General features: G+C 42.0%; 1 protein-coding gene and 1 long non-coding RNA gene across 5 annotated transcripts in view; one reads left to right on the forward strand and one right to left on the reverse strand.

Annotated features, from left to right (window-relative positions):
* FGD4 (FYVE, RhoGEF and PH domain containing 4) overlaps positions 1-15876 on the forward strand; it is a 197662-nt gene that overhangs the window by 71225 nt on the left and 110561 nt on the right. Inside the window, exon 1 of one of the 3 annotated variants that reach the window (XM_048829835.2) lies at positions 5062-5149. The exons of 1 other annotated variant lie outside the window; for it this stretch is intronic. In XM_048829835.2, coding sequence (XP_048685792.1) covers positions 5131-5149 — 19 coding nt within the window. In that variant the 5' untranslated portion in view covers positions 5062-5130. Of the gene's footprint in view, positions 1-5061; positions 5150-14441; positions 14635-15876 lie in introns of those variants that run through there. One more of the 3 variants, XM_048829853.2, reaches the window with a different exon arrangement.
* LOC125626654 (uncharacterized) overlaps positions 1-15876 on the reverse strand; it is a 69316-nt gene that overhangs the window by 25372 nt on the left and 28068 nt on the right. Inside the window, exon 1 of one of the 2 annotated variants that reach the window (XR_012665897.1) lies at positions 9180-9248. The exons of the other annotated variant lie outside the window; for it this stretch is intronic. This is a non-coding gene — a long non-coding RNA (uncharacterized LOC125626654). Of the gene's footprint in view, positions 1-9179; positions 9249-15876 lie in introns of those variants that run through there. 2 annotated transcript variants of the gene reach the window in all.

Here is a 15876-nt window from a genome sequence, read left to right on the forward strand (position 1 = left end):
TATGAGGCTAAGGTTGTTTAGTCATCAAATCATCACTCTGACAATCTAACTGAAATGAAGCTTCACTGAGAATCTTCAAGTATCAAAACTTGAAATACTTCTGCAGTGGGTAAGCCAACCCTTTCAGTCCCCATCCCCGCTGTAAACCAGTTTTGGTTTTGTGTTTTTTTAAGATAAAGGGAAAAGGACTTTTTCCAATAGATTAAGCAATCCATGTAAAAGGAGATTCCAGATTCAAGAACTTCTTTAACAGAGAAGTGGAAAACACATCTGGGTGAAATAAAAATTATTTCATGCTTACAAATAAAAAGTAGCAATGAAACCAAATGAAAAGAGGACTCTTCAAAAGTAAGTTGAAGGGGAGTTGGAAGAAGACGACTTAAGAGCTGTGGGAATGTATAACTGACATAAGAATGGACGTATCACCACAGAGAACCTGAAATACGAAGACACATTTCTGGTAATCCATGTGAAACCCTTACCAAGGACTTGCTTGTCTATATAAATGTTAAAGCTACCACGGCAGACTCGTGCGTAGAAAAACTGGCTTGATCAAAGTCAATTGTGGACTGGTGGAAGGGATGGTCTTTGGTTAAGTTACTGGACTGGGAACCTGGGGTCAATTAATGGCTCTGTTTCAGGATTCTGTGTGACTTCAGGCAAGTTATTTAATCTCTGCCTCAGTCTTCTCATCTTTAAAATAGAGACAATATTTCTTTTCTCTTTTGCTTACTTAGATTGTAAGATTTTTAGGACAAGGGACTGCTAGTATATAAGTGTACAGCACTTAGTACAATTAGGCCCCCATCTTGACTAGGGCCTACAGTTGCTACTGCAATAAACAGCCTCATTGAAGAACAGATCTAAAATTTAGATCTCAGATTCTGTTCTACCTAGGTTATATCATGTCAGTCATTGTAGTATATGAGCATCTTAAGACCCAATTAATGTAAATTGGTGCAATGAAAATGGATTAGGGAGGGAGCCAAAGATGGATATTGTCTAACAGTACAACCTTAGTTATTTGAATGTCATGAGTGACATAAAATAAGCTTGAATATAAAGTGTACTATCTGTATAGGAGATGTTGAAGCATTACTTTGTTTCAGATAACTGTGGTATAGCACTGATATTGGTCTGTATGCATTCAGATGGAATCACTCCTCCCTGTTCTTGATGTGAGCAATAACTCTAGCAATGACAGTGATTAAACCAAATTTAACTCAGACAAAAAAGTGTAACAAGTGTATTTTTAGTGATGTTTTATTATTTATTGTGCCAGACACACTATTGCTCCTTTCAGAACGTAAAATTACCAGGGTGGGATGAAGAATTTACTGTCCATGCCTTAAAAGGCAAAGGGAAGTTTTATAGAACTAAAATGTTGTTTAAAAAAGGCATTATGTATACTGTTTCCTTAAATATGTGGCATGAAGCCTACAAGAAAGGGGCTGAAGGAGTGTTCTGGATCAAGATTTTCATCAGGGATGACAGAAAGTAGTTTAGTTTTGGGGAATAATAGTGTTTTGCTTATTCTGACGAATTCCTTGTGTTAGAAGTGACTCATTCTTTTATTCTTTACTATTGTCACATGAGATGCCAGCTAGTAGGAGTTGCAGAAAAAAACAGGAATGCTAATAAATGTCATGTAAAAGGCATTCTGTGCAAGCAGATTTCTTGGTGAAGGCACAGAGAAAAATAATTAGATTGTGAATCCATCATTGACTGACTGGGTTCTTTAGATATCGTACATATTCTTTTTTTGGCATGATCTGTACAAAGGGTAACGTGGTCCAGCTATGATTTCAGGGACAACTCTTGTTGATCATGGAATGAGTTCTTGGATTTCAGGAAACCCTCCTGTTTCATAGACCAGTAAACCAACAGGAATCTGCTTAGCTGAGAGAATATGGGAATGCTGTCTTGGTTCCTGGTACTTCCTGCTTCCATCCTTCGAAATGGAGGTAACTGTTGGGCATCACCAGATGGAACCACTGCAAATGGCCTTCCTAGTTCTGATTTATCTGAATATATAAGCAGTAAGTTCTTGGAGAACTGCTTATCAGCTAGTTTGCAGTTCTTAGAGACACAGGGTTTCATAAAATCTGTTCACTGCTTTCATCTCTTGGTCTATCTCAGTATTGCCAACCCAACAAAATAATGTCCGGTCCTAAAAATATAATCTTGAAATTGTTTAAAAATCAACCCCTCAGACAGAGACAAACACCTACAAGATCTCTATCAAGCGTTCTTACAACTACAATACCCACCTGCTGAAGTGAAGAAACAGATTGACAGAGCCAGAAGAGTACCCAGAAATTACCTACTACAGGACAGGCCCAACAAAGAAAATAACAGAACGCCACTAGCCATCGCCTTCAGCCCCCAACTAAAACCTCTCCAATGCATCATCAAGGATCTACAACCTATCCTGAAGGATGACCCATCACGCTCACAGATCTTGGGAGACAGGCCAGTCCTTGCTTACAGACAGCCCCCCAACCTGAAGCAAATACTCACCAGCAACCACACACCACACAACAGAACCACTAACCCAGGAACCTATCCTTGCAACAAAGCCCGTTGCCAACTGTGCCCACGTATCTATTCAGGGGACACCAGCATAGGGCCTAATCACATCAGCCACGCTATCAGAGGCTCATTCACCTGCATATGTACCAATGTGATATATGCCATCATGTGCCAGCAATGCCCCTCTGCCATGTACATTGGCCAAACTGGACAGTCTCTACGTAAAAGAATAAATGGACACAAATCAGACGTCAAGAATTATAACATTCAAAAACCAGGCAGAGAACACTTCAGTCTCTCTGGTCACTCGATTACAGACCTAAAAGTGGCAATTCTTCAACCAAAAAAGCTTCAAAAACAGACTCCAACAAGAGACTGCTGAATTGGAATTAATTTGCAAACTGGTTACAACTTAGGCTTGAATAAAGACTGGGAGTGGATGGGTCATTACACAAAGTAAAACTATTTCCCCGTGTTTATTTCTCCGCCCCTTCCCCCCCGTCCCGCTGTTCCTCACAGACGTTCTTGTCAACTGCTGGAAATGGCCCACCTTGATTATCACTACAAAAGGTTCCTCCCCCTGCTCTCCTGCTGATAATAGCTCACCTTACCTGATCACTCTTGTTACAGTCTGTATGGTAACACCCATTGTTTCATGTTCTCTGTGTATATTAAAATCTCCCCACTGTATTTTCCACTGAATGTATCCGATGAAGTGAGCTGTAGTTCACGAAAGCTTATGCTCAAATAAATTGGTTAGTCTCTAAGGTGCCACAAGTCCTCCTTTTCTTTTTGCCTATACAGACTAACACAGCTGCTACTCTGAAACCTGTCATTAAAACATATTGTGGCTCTGTTTTTATTTACTTTTTTGATTTCTGAGGTTTTAGCAGGGTCATGTTCTCAAGTTTTTCTCCACAACTGAAAAAAATGCATTTTAAAAGCAAGCTGAAATTTTCACATAATCACATAGCTCCTGGTATATTATGATCAGTGAAATTGGAATCAGAGGGCCAGTGTTCCCTGGAATGACTGTTAATGATGGGATAACAGTGGAATAGATAATGCAGGGAATTAGACAGGAAGCAACTCGGACACGTGGACAGAATAGACCCCGGGGGGCTAATAATATTTCACTTGTTCAACTTTAAGCTCCATTCAGCTTCATACTTTGTGAATGAAAAACCAGGAACTGAGGCTTTGAGAAAAATGGCAAACATTGTGAGAGCTGGCACCATTCTGTCTGTTCAAGTTCCTTACCTATGGCTGTTGCCTGTGTAGGTTCTACTCATGAAAGCAAATGTTAGAGTGCCAATGTTTCACAGTGGGGGTTCAAGGAAAGAGCAGGACTGTGTCTGACAGAAGTAGTATATTACACTGAGTGTTCACTGCAGTATGTTAGGTACAATATACACCTTGCACATGTGGAAATCTGTTGAAATGGACGTCCCTTTCCTTATGTAGCATGCCTGAACAAATTCTATAAATAGATTTTTACAGACGTTCTATAGAGAGGATAGTCTTTTAGAACAATTTCTTTTGAAACCTATTGGTTTCATCTCCACATAATTCTATAGGATTGTTCTATAAGGGTTGGCAACTTGGGTGTGTTGGAAGCCTGTGACCTTGAGGGAATGTTAAGTTGAAAGCATGGCTTGCTGTAGGAGCATTTTAGGCCAGCAGATCATTGAATCTTCTGAAAACAACGTTGCAGTAACACTACAGCTTTAGTAGAATACTTGGCATTCAAAAGAGGAAAAGAATTGGGAGGTCACATGAGTGACCGATTGTTTGTGTTAGCTTTTTGCAGGAATGAAATACATAATAGAGGATTCAAATACTACTGATTTTAGTACAAATTACATAAAAATAAGACACAAGAATGAAACAGTTGAAAATATAGGGCTGTCCTATTTACTGGCCGCAGCTAGTTGCTGAAGGGTAATTTAGCTTGTGTAGACACTGCACCTATTTCTTGGATATAAATTCAATATTTAAAATGTGAGCCTGGAAATGGAAGTAACAAGAGAATAAGCTAATACCCTAACTCAAGTCATCCAAAGAGCCCTAATTGCTTTATAAACTGAAATACCACTTCTTGTGTATTTTGTAGTCATTTTTCACAAGCAACACTGCATACCAGGCTTTTAAGAAAGGGCAGTATAATCTGTATAGCTGTAATTGGACAGAACTTTAAGTCAAACAGAACGTAGTTACCAAGATAAATTTGCCCAGGACGCTGAGTTGAACTTTGTATGAGATCTTCTGTGATGTCTAATAGACAGCTCTTAAGTTGTTGGGTTTTTTTTACAAATCCTTAAAGTATAATTGGTTTTTTAATTATAATTCTGCTCCAGTTCCCACCCCCTGGATGCTCTTACTGTGTTTTGAAATTTGTAGTATTGCGTATTTCCTGAGTCATATCAGTGTCAGTAATGGTTATGAAATTCAGAACTTCCTTTTTTTAAATGCGTCGTTTGTAACTCTTTCTGTTGCCAGTTTATAGGCTAAATCCAAAATGTGTAGACTCATTAACAGGTAAATATTTGCGATTAAGGAGAAGTCCAGTTCACATCGCTGGTTGGTTGTAGTTTTTTGATGAAAGGCATGGGAGGCTGTAAGTACACTATTTTTAATCAATGCATCTTAAGTATAGTTCCTTTGTTATATTTAGCTAGCTAAATTTATAGCCTGTATCGCCATAGTATCTGAGCATCCGCCAAGAATTTGAAACGAGAAATGTTTCCTCCTTTCCAGCCTTTAGGAAGGCTTGATTAATTTATAGATCTGATATGTGTGAGTGAGGGAAAGAATTAAAAAATAATTTGAGGGAAACGTAAGTCAAATATCTTCTGTATTTGTTGCTGGACATAAGACCTATGTGGTCATTTTTTGCCTTTGGAGAAGTCCATTTCATATTCTAGGTCCCTCTCCTGTGAGACTTGTCTCCCATCCTCACATGTAGCTGTTGAGGAGGGAGAGTTAATCTCTCAGGTAGATAAAGCCGCTCCCCCCTCACTTGTTGAGGGCTTTGAACATCAGGTCAGACACACTGAGTTGGATTCTGTGCTCACTGGAGAGTCAATGCAGTAAGCAGAATGTTGGTGTGTTTTGCACTGTCTCTCTTCATAGCAATGGCAAAACGTTGTAAATATGCTTTGTGCTCGAGTCTTTTCTATTAAATTGTTTTCTGCTACCAACGTTTGAATGTTCTCTTTCTGCTTCTTCTGTTGCTGGTCGATCTCTGTGGGTCACAGGATGGGAAATGGTGTTACCGCCTATATCTGTAGTTAAGGAATGGTTGTAGTGCCTCATTTAAGTCTTCTGTTGGCTTCCTTAACAGTGAAGCCTTGTCTGCACTTCAGAGCCTTGCCATTATAGCTACACTGGCAGACCCTCCTACTGCAGACACAGCTAATGCTGGCAAAAAAAATGCTTTTGCTAATGTAGCTTATAACTGTTCCCCAAACAAAACAAGCTAGATCTGCACAAGCTCCTTTTATGCCAATATAATTACATTTTGCATTTGGGCTTTTGCTAGCATAGCTAAATTTAAAAATTAAAAATAAAAATTCATATCCTTAATGGAATAGATAGGCTGGCAAAACTTTACATGTAGCCCTACCTGGTCTGAGAAAATGTGACATAGCAGGCTGTCTGGTGATGGTGGAACTTAAACTTACACTATAGTAATTTAAAGCATTTGACAACGTAGCAAATTATACAGCTGCATCCACATACAGATGGGTAAAAATACTTCGTTTTCCTTTGACTGGGATAGTGCTTCACTACTGAAGTCAAGAGACTATTGACAATGCTGAAAATGTCTTTCTGAAAAATTGTTTCTTACTAGCAAAAAAATTTCTTCAGTTTATAATGTACTTCATTTTGTTCTGTGCAGTCATTGGAAATGCAAGTAATGCTACTCTTTTTTTATGGTTGTTTTTTTTTCATGTGACCCCCCCCTCCCCCCGCCCGCCCGGCCAGCCATACACATGAGAACTACTACAGGTTACTTAGTAGGTTAATGGACAAATTATGAAAAATGTAAATTCCCATTTGCCAATTCTGCAAATGCTACCATGCCAATATCTGATTCTTACATGTTTGATGGAAAGACAGGTATTGCAGACCCTCTGGTTCTCACACTATTGTTGCTGAAATACATATTCATAATATTGTAAAGCTCCATGTAAACAACACTTTTTTGATGTATTCAAATCAGCAGAGGGAAATATTCTTTTAAACACAAAAGTAAATAGGGAGATTATTTTTAATGACCTTGTATCTTTGATGCTATAGTTTCCTAAAGCTATTTATAATATCATGGCAGCATCCAGAGGCCCCACTCAGGATCAAGACCCCATTGTGTATGCATAACACCTAGCACACAGACAGGTGCTACTAAAATGTCTTTTTGCAATCCGAGAGCTCTGTGTTCTTCCTTTTTCTATAGGGAGATTGCACAGGGGAATATGGAGCCACAGTAGTAACTAAAACTTTGAAATGAGGAAAAATGCTTTGATTGCCTTTTTAGTAACACACACTCTCTCTGTTATCACTTAGAGTGCACGAACAGTACTATACATGGGCTCTCTGAAAGCGAACACTGGTGCTGGCAGACCAGGTGCCAGCTTATGCCAGTGCTCCAGGCCTCAGTGAACACACTGACTAATGCATAGCTGGTCTGGCCAGTCTGGCTTATCTGTGGGTTAGTATAGTTTAAAATAGATATAAGAATGTGTTCAGTGTTTAGACTTTATGGAATTGCTTGTAGGATGCTGCATGTATTAATCCTACTTTTTATAATATCTGTATCCCATAGTATAAAGTCATATTCAGTGTTTGCATTGTCAACCTCTGCAATTATATAATTTACCAAACAGAAGAAGCATTAATTAAAGTAAAGTGCTTGTCCAGCACACAAGGTGACCCATTGAAGTCAAATGAGGCATTATGTAGCATCAAAGGAGAGGAAACCTTGTTGATTGTATTCCTCACTCCCTCCAGAAGGGGAGGCCTGGGGATGAACTCATCCCATCAGCTTGGATTCTGGAGTGAAGGGGATAAAAATCCCTGAAAAGGAGAAACTGAGTCTCTTTATGCTGTCTGGACTCTGAGGGGCAAAAATTTGTGAACATAAGTAACAGATCCCCATGCTGCATGTTATGGCTCAGCCCTAAAGGACGTATACAGCTGCTTATTATAGAAGCTTATGTTAGCTTTTTTAAATCTCTGACTGTAACTCATTGGTGTATGTATGTATGTTTCCTGTTTTAACCTTGTAAACCTCTAATTTCTTTTGTTAGTTAATAAATCTTTAGTTTATTACAGGATTGGCTACAGGCATGGTCATTGGTTTGAGATCTGAGTACACCTGACCTGAAGGAAGTGACTGGTGTTTTGGGACTGGTTGTAACCTGAATATTATTGTGATTTTTGGGGTGAAGTGACCATCCATCACATAGTCCAGCCTGCCTGGGTGGTAAGATAAACTGGAATGCCCAAGGGGACTGTCTGTGACTCCATGGTAAGACTGTTGGAGAGCTTTAGGAGTTAACACTTGTTACTGGTTTGGTGAAATCTTTTTATAGAACATACAACTAGTTTGGTGTCTCTTCCCTGCTTTTTGACAGTTTGCCCTGAGGTTGGCACTCATGGTTGTGAGCCACTCCAGACAGCATGACAAACACAAGCTGTGAAAATTGACACACATACATGTACGTGGAATTTTGAGCATTCATTCATTGGCACAGTTTCTGCTGCTATTAGCAAAACTTAAGATGTTGCTGTTCTTTTCCCCTTTGCCCCCCCCCCCCTTCTCTTGCTCGCTTGGCATTAGAGTTGACAGCTGTGGTCACAGATAAGGAACACTCTGCAGTTGCATGATTAAATATCAGGACCTGGTTTCCTGGATAATAGTACTGCTAACTAAGCTAGCACCCACTGAAGGAGCTTCAGGCTAGAGAGTAGCAAGATGGCTTGCAAAATAGTCATGTGCCAATTTGTCAGAAAATTGCTGTGCAAGACCTTCATACCCTGCAGCAGCGCGAAAAGACTTTGTTAGATGTTCATGCACAAAGGCAGTTTTAAGGCCTAGCAACTGGTGGCAAAGAATTGCCAGTAGTACTTTCTGCATCGCTTTCCTCCTATGGCAGCTGGAATTTAGGCTATTGTATGACAGTCTATCAGGTTTAATGAACAAAGATTTCATGTATATAAACACATACAACCAGCACTGGAAATACTTATGAATAATTTTGTTTTTATGTGGTAACTATATTGGTGTTTTCCACATAAGATTCACCATTCTGTTGTAATTAAATTTTTATTTTGGGATGTATCTTAGTACAGTGGTTTTCAAACTTTTTTATGGGGACCCAGTTGAAGAAAATAATTGATGCCTGTGACTCAATGGACCTGGGAATGAGGGGTTTGCGGTATGGGAGGGGCTCAGAGCTAGGGCAGAGGGTTGGGGTGAGGGCTGCAGGGTGGGGCCAGGAATGAGGATTCAGGGTGTGGGAGGGGGCTCCGGGCTGGGGCAGGGGGATGAGGGGTTTGGGGTGCAGAAAGGGGTTTCAGGTTCGGGGGCAGGGTTCAGAGCTGGGGCAGAGGATTGGGGCACAGGGTTCGGGGTGTGGACTTACCTCCGGTGGCTCCTGGTCAGGCTTCCCACCTGTCCTGGCACCGTGGATCGTGTTGCTCCCTGGCAGTGGCCAGCAGCAGGTCCGGATCCTAGGTGGAGGTGCCTAAGTACCTCCCTCCCCCCCAGTTCCCATTGGCCGGTTCCTAGCCAGTGGGAGTGTGGAGCCGGTGTTCAGGGTGGGGGCAGCTCACGGAGCCCTGTGGCCCCCCTGCCTAGAAACCAGACCCACTGCTGGCCACTTCCAGAGCACAGCACAGTGTCGGAGTAGGTAGGCAATAGCCTGCCTTAGCTGGGCAGCACTGCCAACAGGACTTTTAATGTCCCGGTTGGCAGTGCTGAGCAGAGCAACGCAGTGCCTGACATGCCATAACCCAGTACTGGGTTATGACCCGAACTTTAGAACATACACCTACACATTCCTTCTGATCTTCTTAAGGTGATGACTTCACAGTCTCTCTTCAGCAGGGTCACCAACTGGTAGATCACAATCGACTGGTTGATCCTAGAGCCTCTGACAGTCAATTGTGATCTCCGGCCACTAACAGTCCAGTGGCGAGCGGGGTTAAGGCAGGCTCCCTGGCCCCATGCTACTCCTGGACCTGGAAGTGGCTGGCATGTCCCTGTGGTGGCGTGGCCCCCGGGGGGCAGGGAGTCTCCCTGCACTGCTAGAGTCTGCAAGCACCGCCCCCGCAGCTCCCATTGGCCATGAACAGGAAATTGAGGCCAAAGGGAGCTGTTGGGGTGGTGCCTGCAGAGAGGAGCAGTACACGGAGCCACATGCCCCCATGCCCAAGGAGCCACAGGGACATGCCAGCCACTTCTGGTAGCGGCGCAGGGCCGGGGTAGGCAGGGAGCCTGCCTTTAGCCCCGCTGACCAGGAGCCACCCAAGGTAAGCGCTGCCCAGCGGGAACCTGCACCCCAGCCCTGCGCCCCCTCCTGCAGCCCTGTGCCAGTCCTGAACCTGCACCCCTTCCTGCATCCCAACGCTCTGCCCCAGCCTGGAGCCCCCTCCCGCACCCAAACTCCCTCCCACAGCTTGGACCTCTCACCCCCTCCTGCACCCCACTCCCACACTCGAACCCGAACCCCTACCCCAGCTCGGTGAAAGTGAGTGAGGATGGGGGAGAGTGAGTGATGGATGGAGTGAGCAGGGTGGGGCCTCAGGAAAGGGGCGGGGTAGATCCTGGGTTGCACTTAAATTCAGATAGTTACCTTGTATGTAAAAAGGTTAGAGACCACAGCTCTACAGCATGGCATAAAAGTGTGTGTGTGTGACTTGAACTTCTTAGAGCCAGAGAGAATGGCAGCCCCACAGTTCCCATCCACACTTCTCACTCTCCTCAGCAAAATACTCCAAAAATCCTCAAGGACAGCAGCAATTCCTGTGCATTAATCAGCTGTTACCAATATCCTCAACTTTCAGTCAGTTAGGGAATCTTTAGCCATTATCCGAGGTGGCACATGTACTGGAGTTGGAGTGGAAGGATGGTCTAGTGATTAGGGCACTAGGCTAAGCCTTGGGAGATCTGAGTGCAGTTACCTGCTCTGTCAGTCTTCTGTGGGAACTTGGGCGAGTCACTTAGCCTCTTGGTGCCTCAGTTCCCTGTCTGTAAAATGGTGGTGATAGTACCCTACCTCACAGGGGTGTTGGGAGGATAAATACATTAAAGATTGAGCTGTTCAGATATATATTATAGTTTATATATAATCAGACCTATATTAGTCTGCCGTATCTTCTTTTCCTTTGCTTTGCCCCTTTAGTTGGGATCAGTGATCCTTGTTCTTCATCTCCAAAGATTCCTGTTGAGTGAGTCTTCCAAGCTGACGCTGATCTTCTTTGTGTCCTCCTTCAGTGTCTCAAATCACCTTTTTCTGGGTCTTCCTTGTGGTCTTTTTCCTGGGACTACTAGATATTGTACTCTGACCAGCATATCCCAGCTCTCATCTCACATTACTCAGCCATCTCAGTCGATGTTCCCTCAGCTTTTCCGTGATGGGATCTGTGAGGGGTTTGGGCCCTTTGGAGTGTCACCTGATGTGCCTGAGTTTAACTGAGCCTCCCCCTTCCCACATCAGCCTCTTCTGCCAGCCTGGGTCCCCTTTACCTGACCTTGCTGGGTTAGGCTCACAAGCCTCTTCCAGATAAGCACATAGGCAGAGCCACACCTCACTGCAGACACAGACTGAAGTCAGCTCTGTGTGAGAGGTCTCCCCCAGCACTCACTTCCCACTCCCTTTAAGGGGTACAAACAAAAAGGTTTTATGAAATTTGCCCTCTCCCTCAACGTGGAGGGAAATATACACAACTTCTTGCCCCCCCCATTAGAAATTACATAAACTGGGTTCTATTATAAACAAGCAACAAGTTAATAACAAAAGGTGAGTTTTAAGTGAATATAAGAGAACAGACAGAACAAAGCAGATTATTGAGCAAATAAAACAAAGTACGCAAGCTAAGCTCAATATACTAAAGAAACAGGTTACAAAATGTAATTTCTTACCCTAAATGTTACTTTTAGGCAGGTTGCAAAGTTTCTGTGGTTCAGAATTCCAGTTATCTTTCTTTTCAGATTGGACCCCCTGTCTCAGTCAGGACTCTTCCCCTTCTCCCCCTCCCCCCCCCCACTTTCCCTTCAGGTGGCTTTAGCAATCTTTCTTCTTGGGCAGACAAGCCATGGAGAGGAGGAGTCCACCCTTAAATAGGATTTTCATAAGATGGGAATCCTTTGTTTCCCACAGTCTCACAGTGTTTGAGTCAGTGGCAGTATGGAGTGTCCGCAGGAAGGCCAGACCTTTTCACAGTCCATTGTCCTAGCAGTGGGCATCACCCAAAGTAGATAGTCAATATTCCTAACTTCAGACACAGAAATGATACAGGCATACAAATTGGATAATTACGTTCAGGAAATTATAATATTTCCAATGATATCTTATAAGACTCCTCTTGCCTAAAGTATATCTGTTGTCATATTCGTATCATAAGCATATTTTCATAAAGAATATGGAGTGAAACGTCACAGGGTCTACTTGCATCACAGCTTGTACCATTTCATTGTCACCTATCAATTCTCCTCTTACCCAGTTCCACCTGAGTATTCTCATTTCAGCAGTGTGAGGTGGTGGTTTCTCTGTTCCTTGCTGGCCAGCATTCTAACCTGCATGTCGTGGCTTTGGAACGGGAATGGATAGGAATTTGCGGAGAGAATTGTCTGAGGTCTACACAGACATGAGGGAAAATATCAGGTCTAGTTTTGGGCTTCTGAAGCCCAATGTCACTTGTAAAGCATTTCAGCCATCAGTTAACATTGGGAGGCAGTGTGGCCTAATGAACAGGGTACTGCCTGGGTTTTAATCCCAGCTCTGCCACTGATTGACACTATGGGTAAGCCACTTAGCCTGCCTGTGCCTCTTTCTCCTCCTACCCTTTGTCTATTTCATCTATTTAGACTGTAATCTCTTTGGGGCAGGGATTCTTCTTACATGTTTGTACAGTAGCTACAACAATGGGGCTCCAATCTCTCCAGCAGTCTCTAGGTGCTACCCTAAAACAAATTATTAGCAATAGTTTGGTTTATTTTAATTTATAACTATATAGTTTTTTGTTCTTTTTTATATAAGCTTAGTTCTTTTTATATCAACTTGTATAGCTCAGCAGTGCAGTGAGAATGAAAGGAATTGAGGATCCATGAATGAAGGGCAGCACTGAGTGGTCTCATGGTGTGTAGCATCATCTGCAGGGAAATTGTAAGATTTATCACAGTGGGTTCCAATAGAGGGCTTCTCATTCTCCTATAGGAATTGCTAATAGGCCTGCAGGATCAGGGCTAGCTAGCGGAATATAAGAGCAGTATTGTCGGAGAAGGAGGGGAAAAGGTTGGTTGGTTGGTTTTTCTTTCGCCACCCCCCGCCCCTGTATAGTAAGTCTGTTGAATTGGAAATTCCCCATGCTTAAGCTGGATCCAGATACTGGGTGGTTTGGCATCAGTTTACAGAAATTCTCTTCCATTTTCCAAAGCACTGTAAAGTATGAATGACAGAGTTTTGGAGGGCGAGGCAGTGAAAGGCTGAACTTGTAAACTGATCCTACCCACAAAATATTGGTAAACTGACAGGCATGCTCTGTCACTAAATAGGGCTCTTATTATTTTGAATGAGAATGGCATGCAATTAAAGCCTTAATGTATGCCTTCAAGGCTCTTCTCTGCAGGCAAGACTGCTATCAATTGTTCTGGGAAAAACCACTTCCCTGCTCTTCCTGTCCTCCAAAATAATGTCACTGAGGATTTTGCGAGGAGTGCTCCACTGGGCCGCTACATGTGTCAATGCAGGTTTCTTGCTAGATGGGTATGGTCAGGTGAGATGAATAGCTTCCGTTACTACACAGTCCAAAGAGCATTTTCTAGACTCTCTCCTCTCTGTTTCATATTCAGACTGCTTGTGGAGAACAGGTAGCTTTTGGCTGCTGAATCAGCTTTAGTCTTGCTGGATGCGGAGACAGAGAACCTAGCAGAGGCTCTAACAACAAAAGCAAGGAATTGCAATATTCTTGTGGAATAAAACCCTAAATTAGGAGATTAGAACATTTTTAGGTAAGGCAAAGCATAGTAGCTCCAGAAAATGCAGCAAGTGTTCCAACAGAGTAGGTATGAAACCTTTTCCAGTGGAAATAAACCATCCTTTGGAAAATTGTTCTGGCAATTATTTTTGTTCCATACTAGCATTGACTTAATTTACCTAACACTCCTACGTTCTTGTATTGTTTTATTAATAAGATTTAAATTTTAACAGCTGTTTTGTTTGCTTGTGACATAATATAAATCTCAGTCTATCCAGTGTGGTTTGGAAATTAATTCATTAGAAAAAAAAGACTGAATGAGTGCACTCAACCCTTCTGGAAATTAAGGTGAAAAATAAATCTAGAAGATAATTGTATCCATAACTGTTGAGAGCTATTTTTAATAGACTTCAAGTTGAGCTTTGTGTGATCTTATTCTTGAGCATTAAACCTGCCCGAAATATTAGGCATAGACCCGATCAAGGTTAAATCCAGATGAAAGCTTTTGTTGTGGTGCAGTGCCTTGTTTAAATGGCAAAACACCTGCTTAGGCATGCCCAGTAAGTGCTAGAAGCTTATATGTCCCTTCATTAAGGATTTGCAAGGCTGAAGCACAAAGAGTGATTGTTACCCAATAAGTGGTAGTCACACACTCTACCAATAGCCTTAGGAGAATTGGTTACCATGGAATCCACCATCTGTTCACTCCCCGCTGGAATGTGATTATCCTTACTGTGTTGGGGACTGGCAAAAGCAGGGAAGCGTGTGCTGTCTGCAATTATCTGCAATGGAGTGTGTTAATGGAAGCTTTGAATTAGTAAGCTGGAAGAGCACATAAAGGGATTTTACCAAAACTATTAATCATCTCTAGCCAAGAAGAGTAAATGCAGCTTTTATAAGGTTAGTACTAAATGCACAATATATATACTTTTTTTGTAATATTGATGCAATATATGGTTTCGTGATCTAGAGATGAATAACTATTAGTCATTCAGTCTAGCAATTTTTATCAGTAAAGACTGGAAATATTAAGGTTCTAAAGATTCTTTTGTCTCATTTTAAGTAGTTGATTTTGGATCTCTGAAGTAGGAATGAGAATAACAACTAGCCGAATTGGGGCAATTCGTACCTCTTTTCTATGTGAAATACTGTTCATTGCCCCCATTACGCATTGAACTAGTTGACTGACTGATTTACACACCTTTTAATGTTAATTGCTTTTTCTTTGAGTGGCTTGTGGTAAGCTTCACGTTGTTCTGTTTTGGAAGGGGGGATTGGGATGGGGTGGAGGGGGCATTCAAATGGAGGTACCGGTATAATAGATACATGGTTGTGACTTAGAACATGAAATGGTAGTCGAATGCAAGATCAATTCCCCCCCTCACTGCCACCCTGAACTCACTGACCGATTAAACGTTTAGAAGCTTTATTTTGTAACAATATGCGGTTCAATTATGCAGTGACTTTGCACGAGTTCTCAGGGTGCTGTGCGTGTGGAAACAATATGACAGTGCTGTAAAAGCAAGTGTAAAATTAGGGAGACTCACTTTCATTTGTAAGGCTCCTTCTGTATCCATGGAGTCCTTTTTAAACAGTGTTTTGGTTGTGCTGTAGGAGGTAGGTATAACAAATGCTTGATTTACCATTATTTATATTCAATTAAAATTACTGTTGCCTTTATACAAGGGACTTCTAAAAATATGTCTTAAAGCACTATTGTACCAGAAATAGTCATTTAAGATAGCGTCCCTTCTGCAAGGATTTCTGGCCATGTTTTGGGATTTTCTTTTGAAATAAAGTGCTTATGCTGCATGCATTTTACCAAGACTGCCATTTTTATTTTGTATGGGGGAGGGCAGCACTAAAGCCTTTTAATTATGCCATGTCAGTCTTCCTCATTCCACTGATCTGCTCTCTGTGCTCTTAAAATGTCAGTAGGTTGAAAATGACATGGTTAATAAGGTCAACAGCGTGTAAAATAACAGTTTAAAAACGGTGAATTTTTCATCTGGCAGTGTTGTGCATTTTTGTAAAGTCTTGTAGTAGTGAACACTTAGTTCTTCTCCCTGGAGCAGTTATGGAGGCAGCGCTACGGTATAGGGGTTTGTTATGTAGAACGCACAGTAGCATGACTGCATATGT

Source organism: Caretta caretta, chromosome 1 (genome assembly GCF_965140235.1).
Source record: "Caretta caretta isolate rCarCar2 chromosome 1, rCarCar1.hap1, whole genome shotgun sequence".
Taxonomy (NCBI): Eukaryota; Metazoa; Chordata; order Testudines; family Cheloniidae; genus Caretta; species Caretta caretta.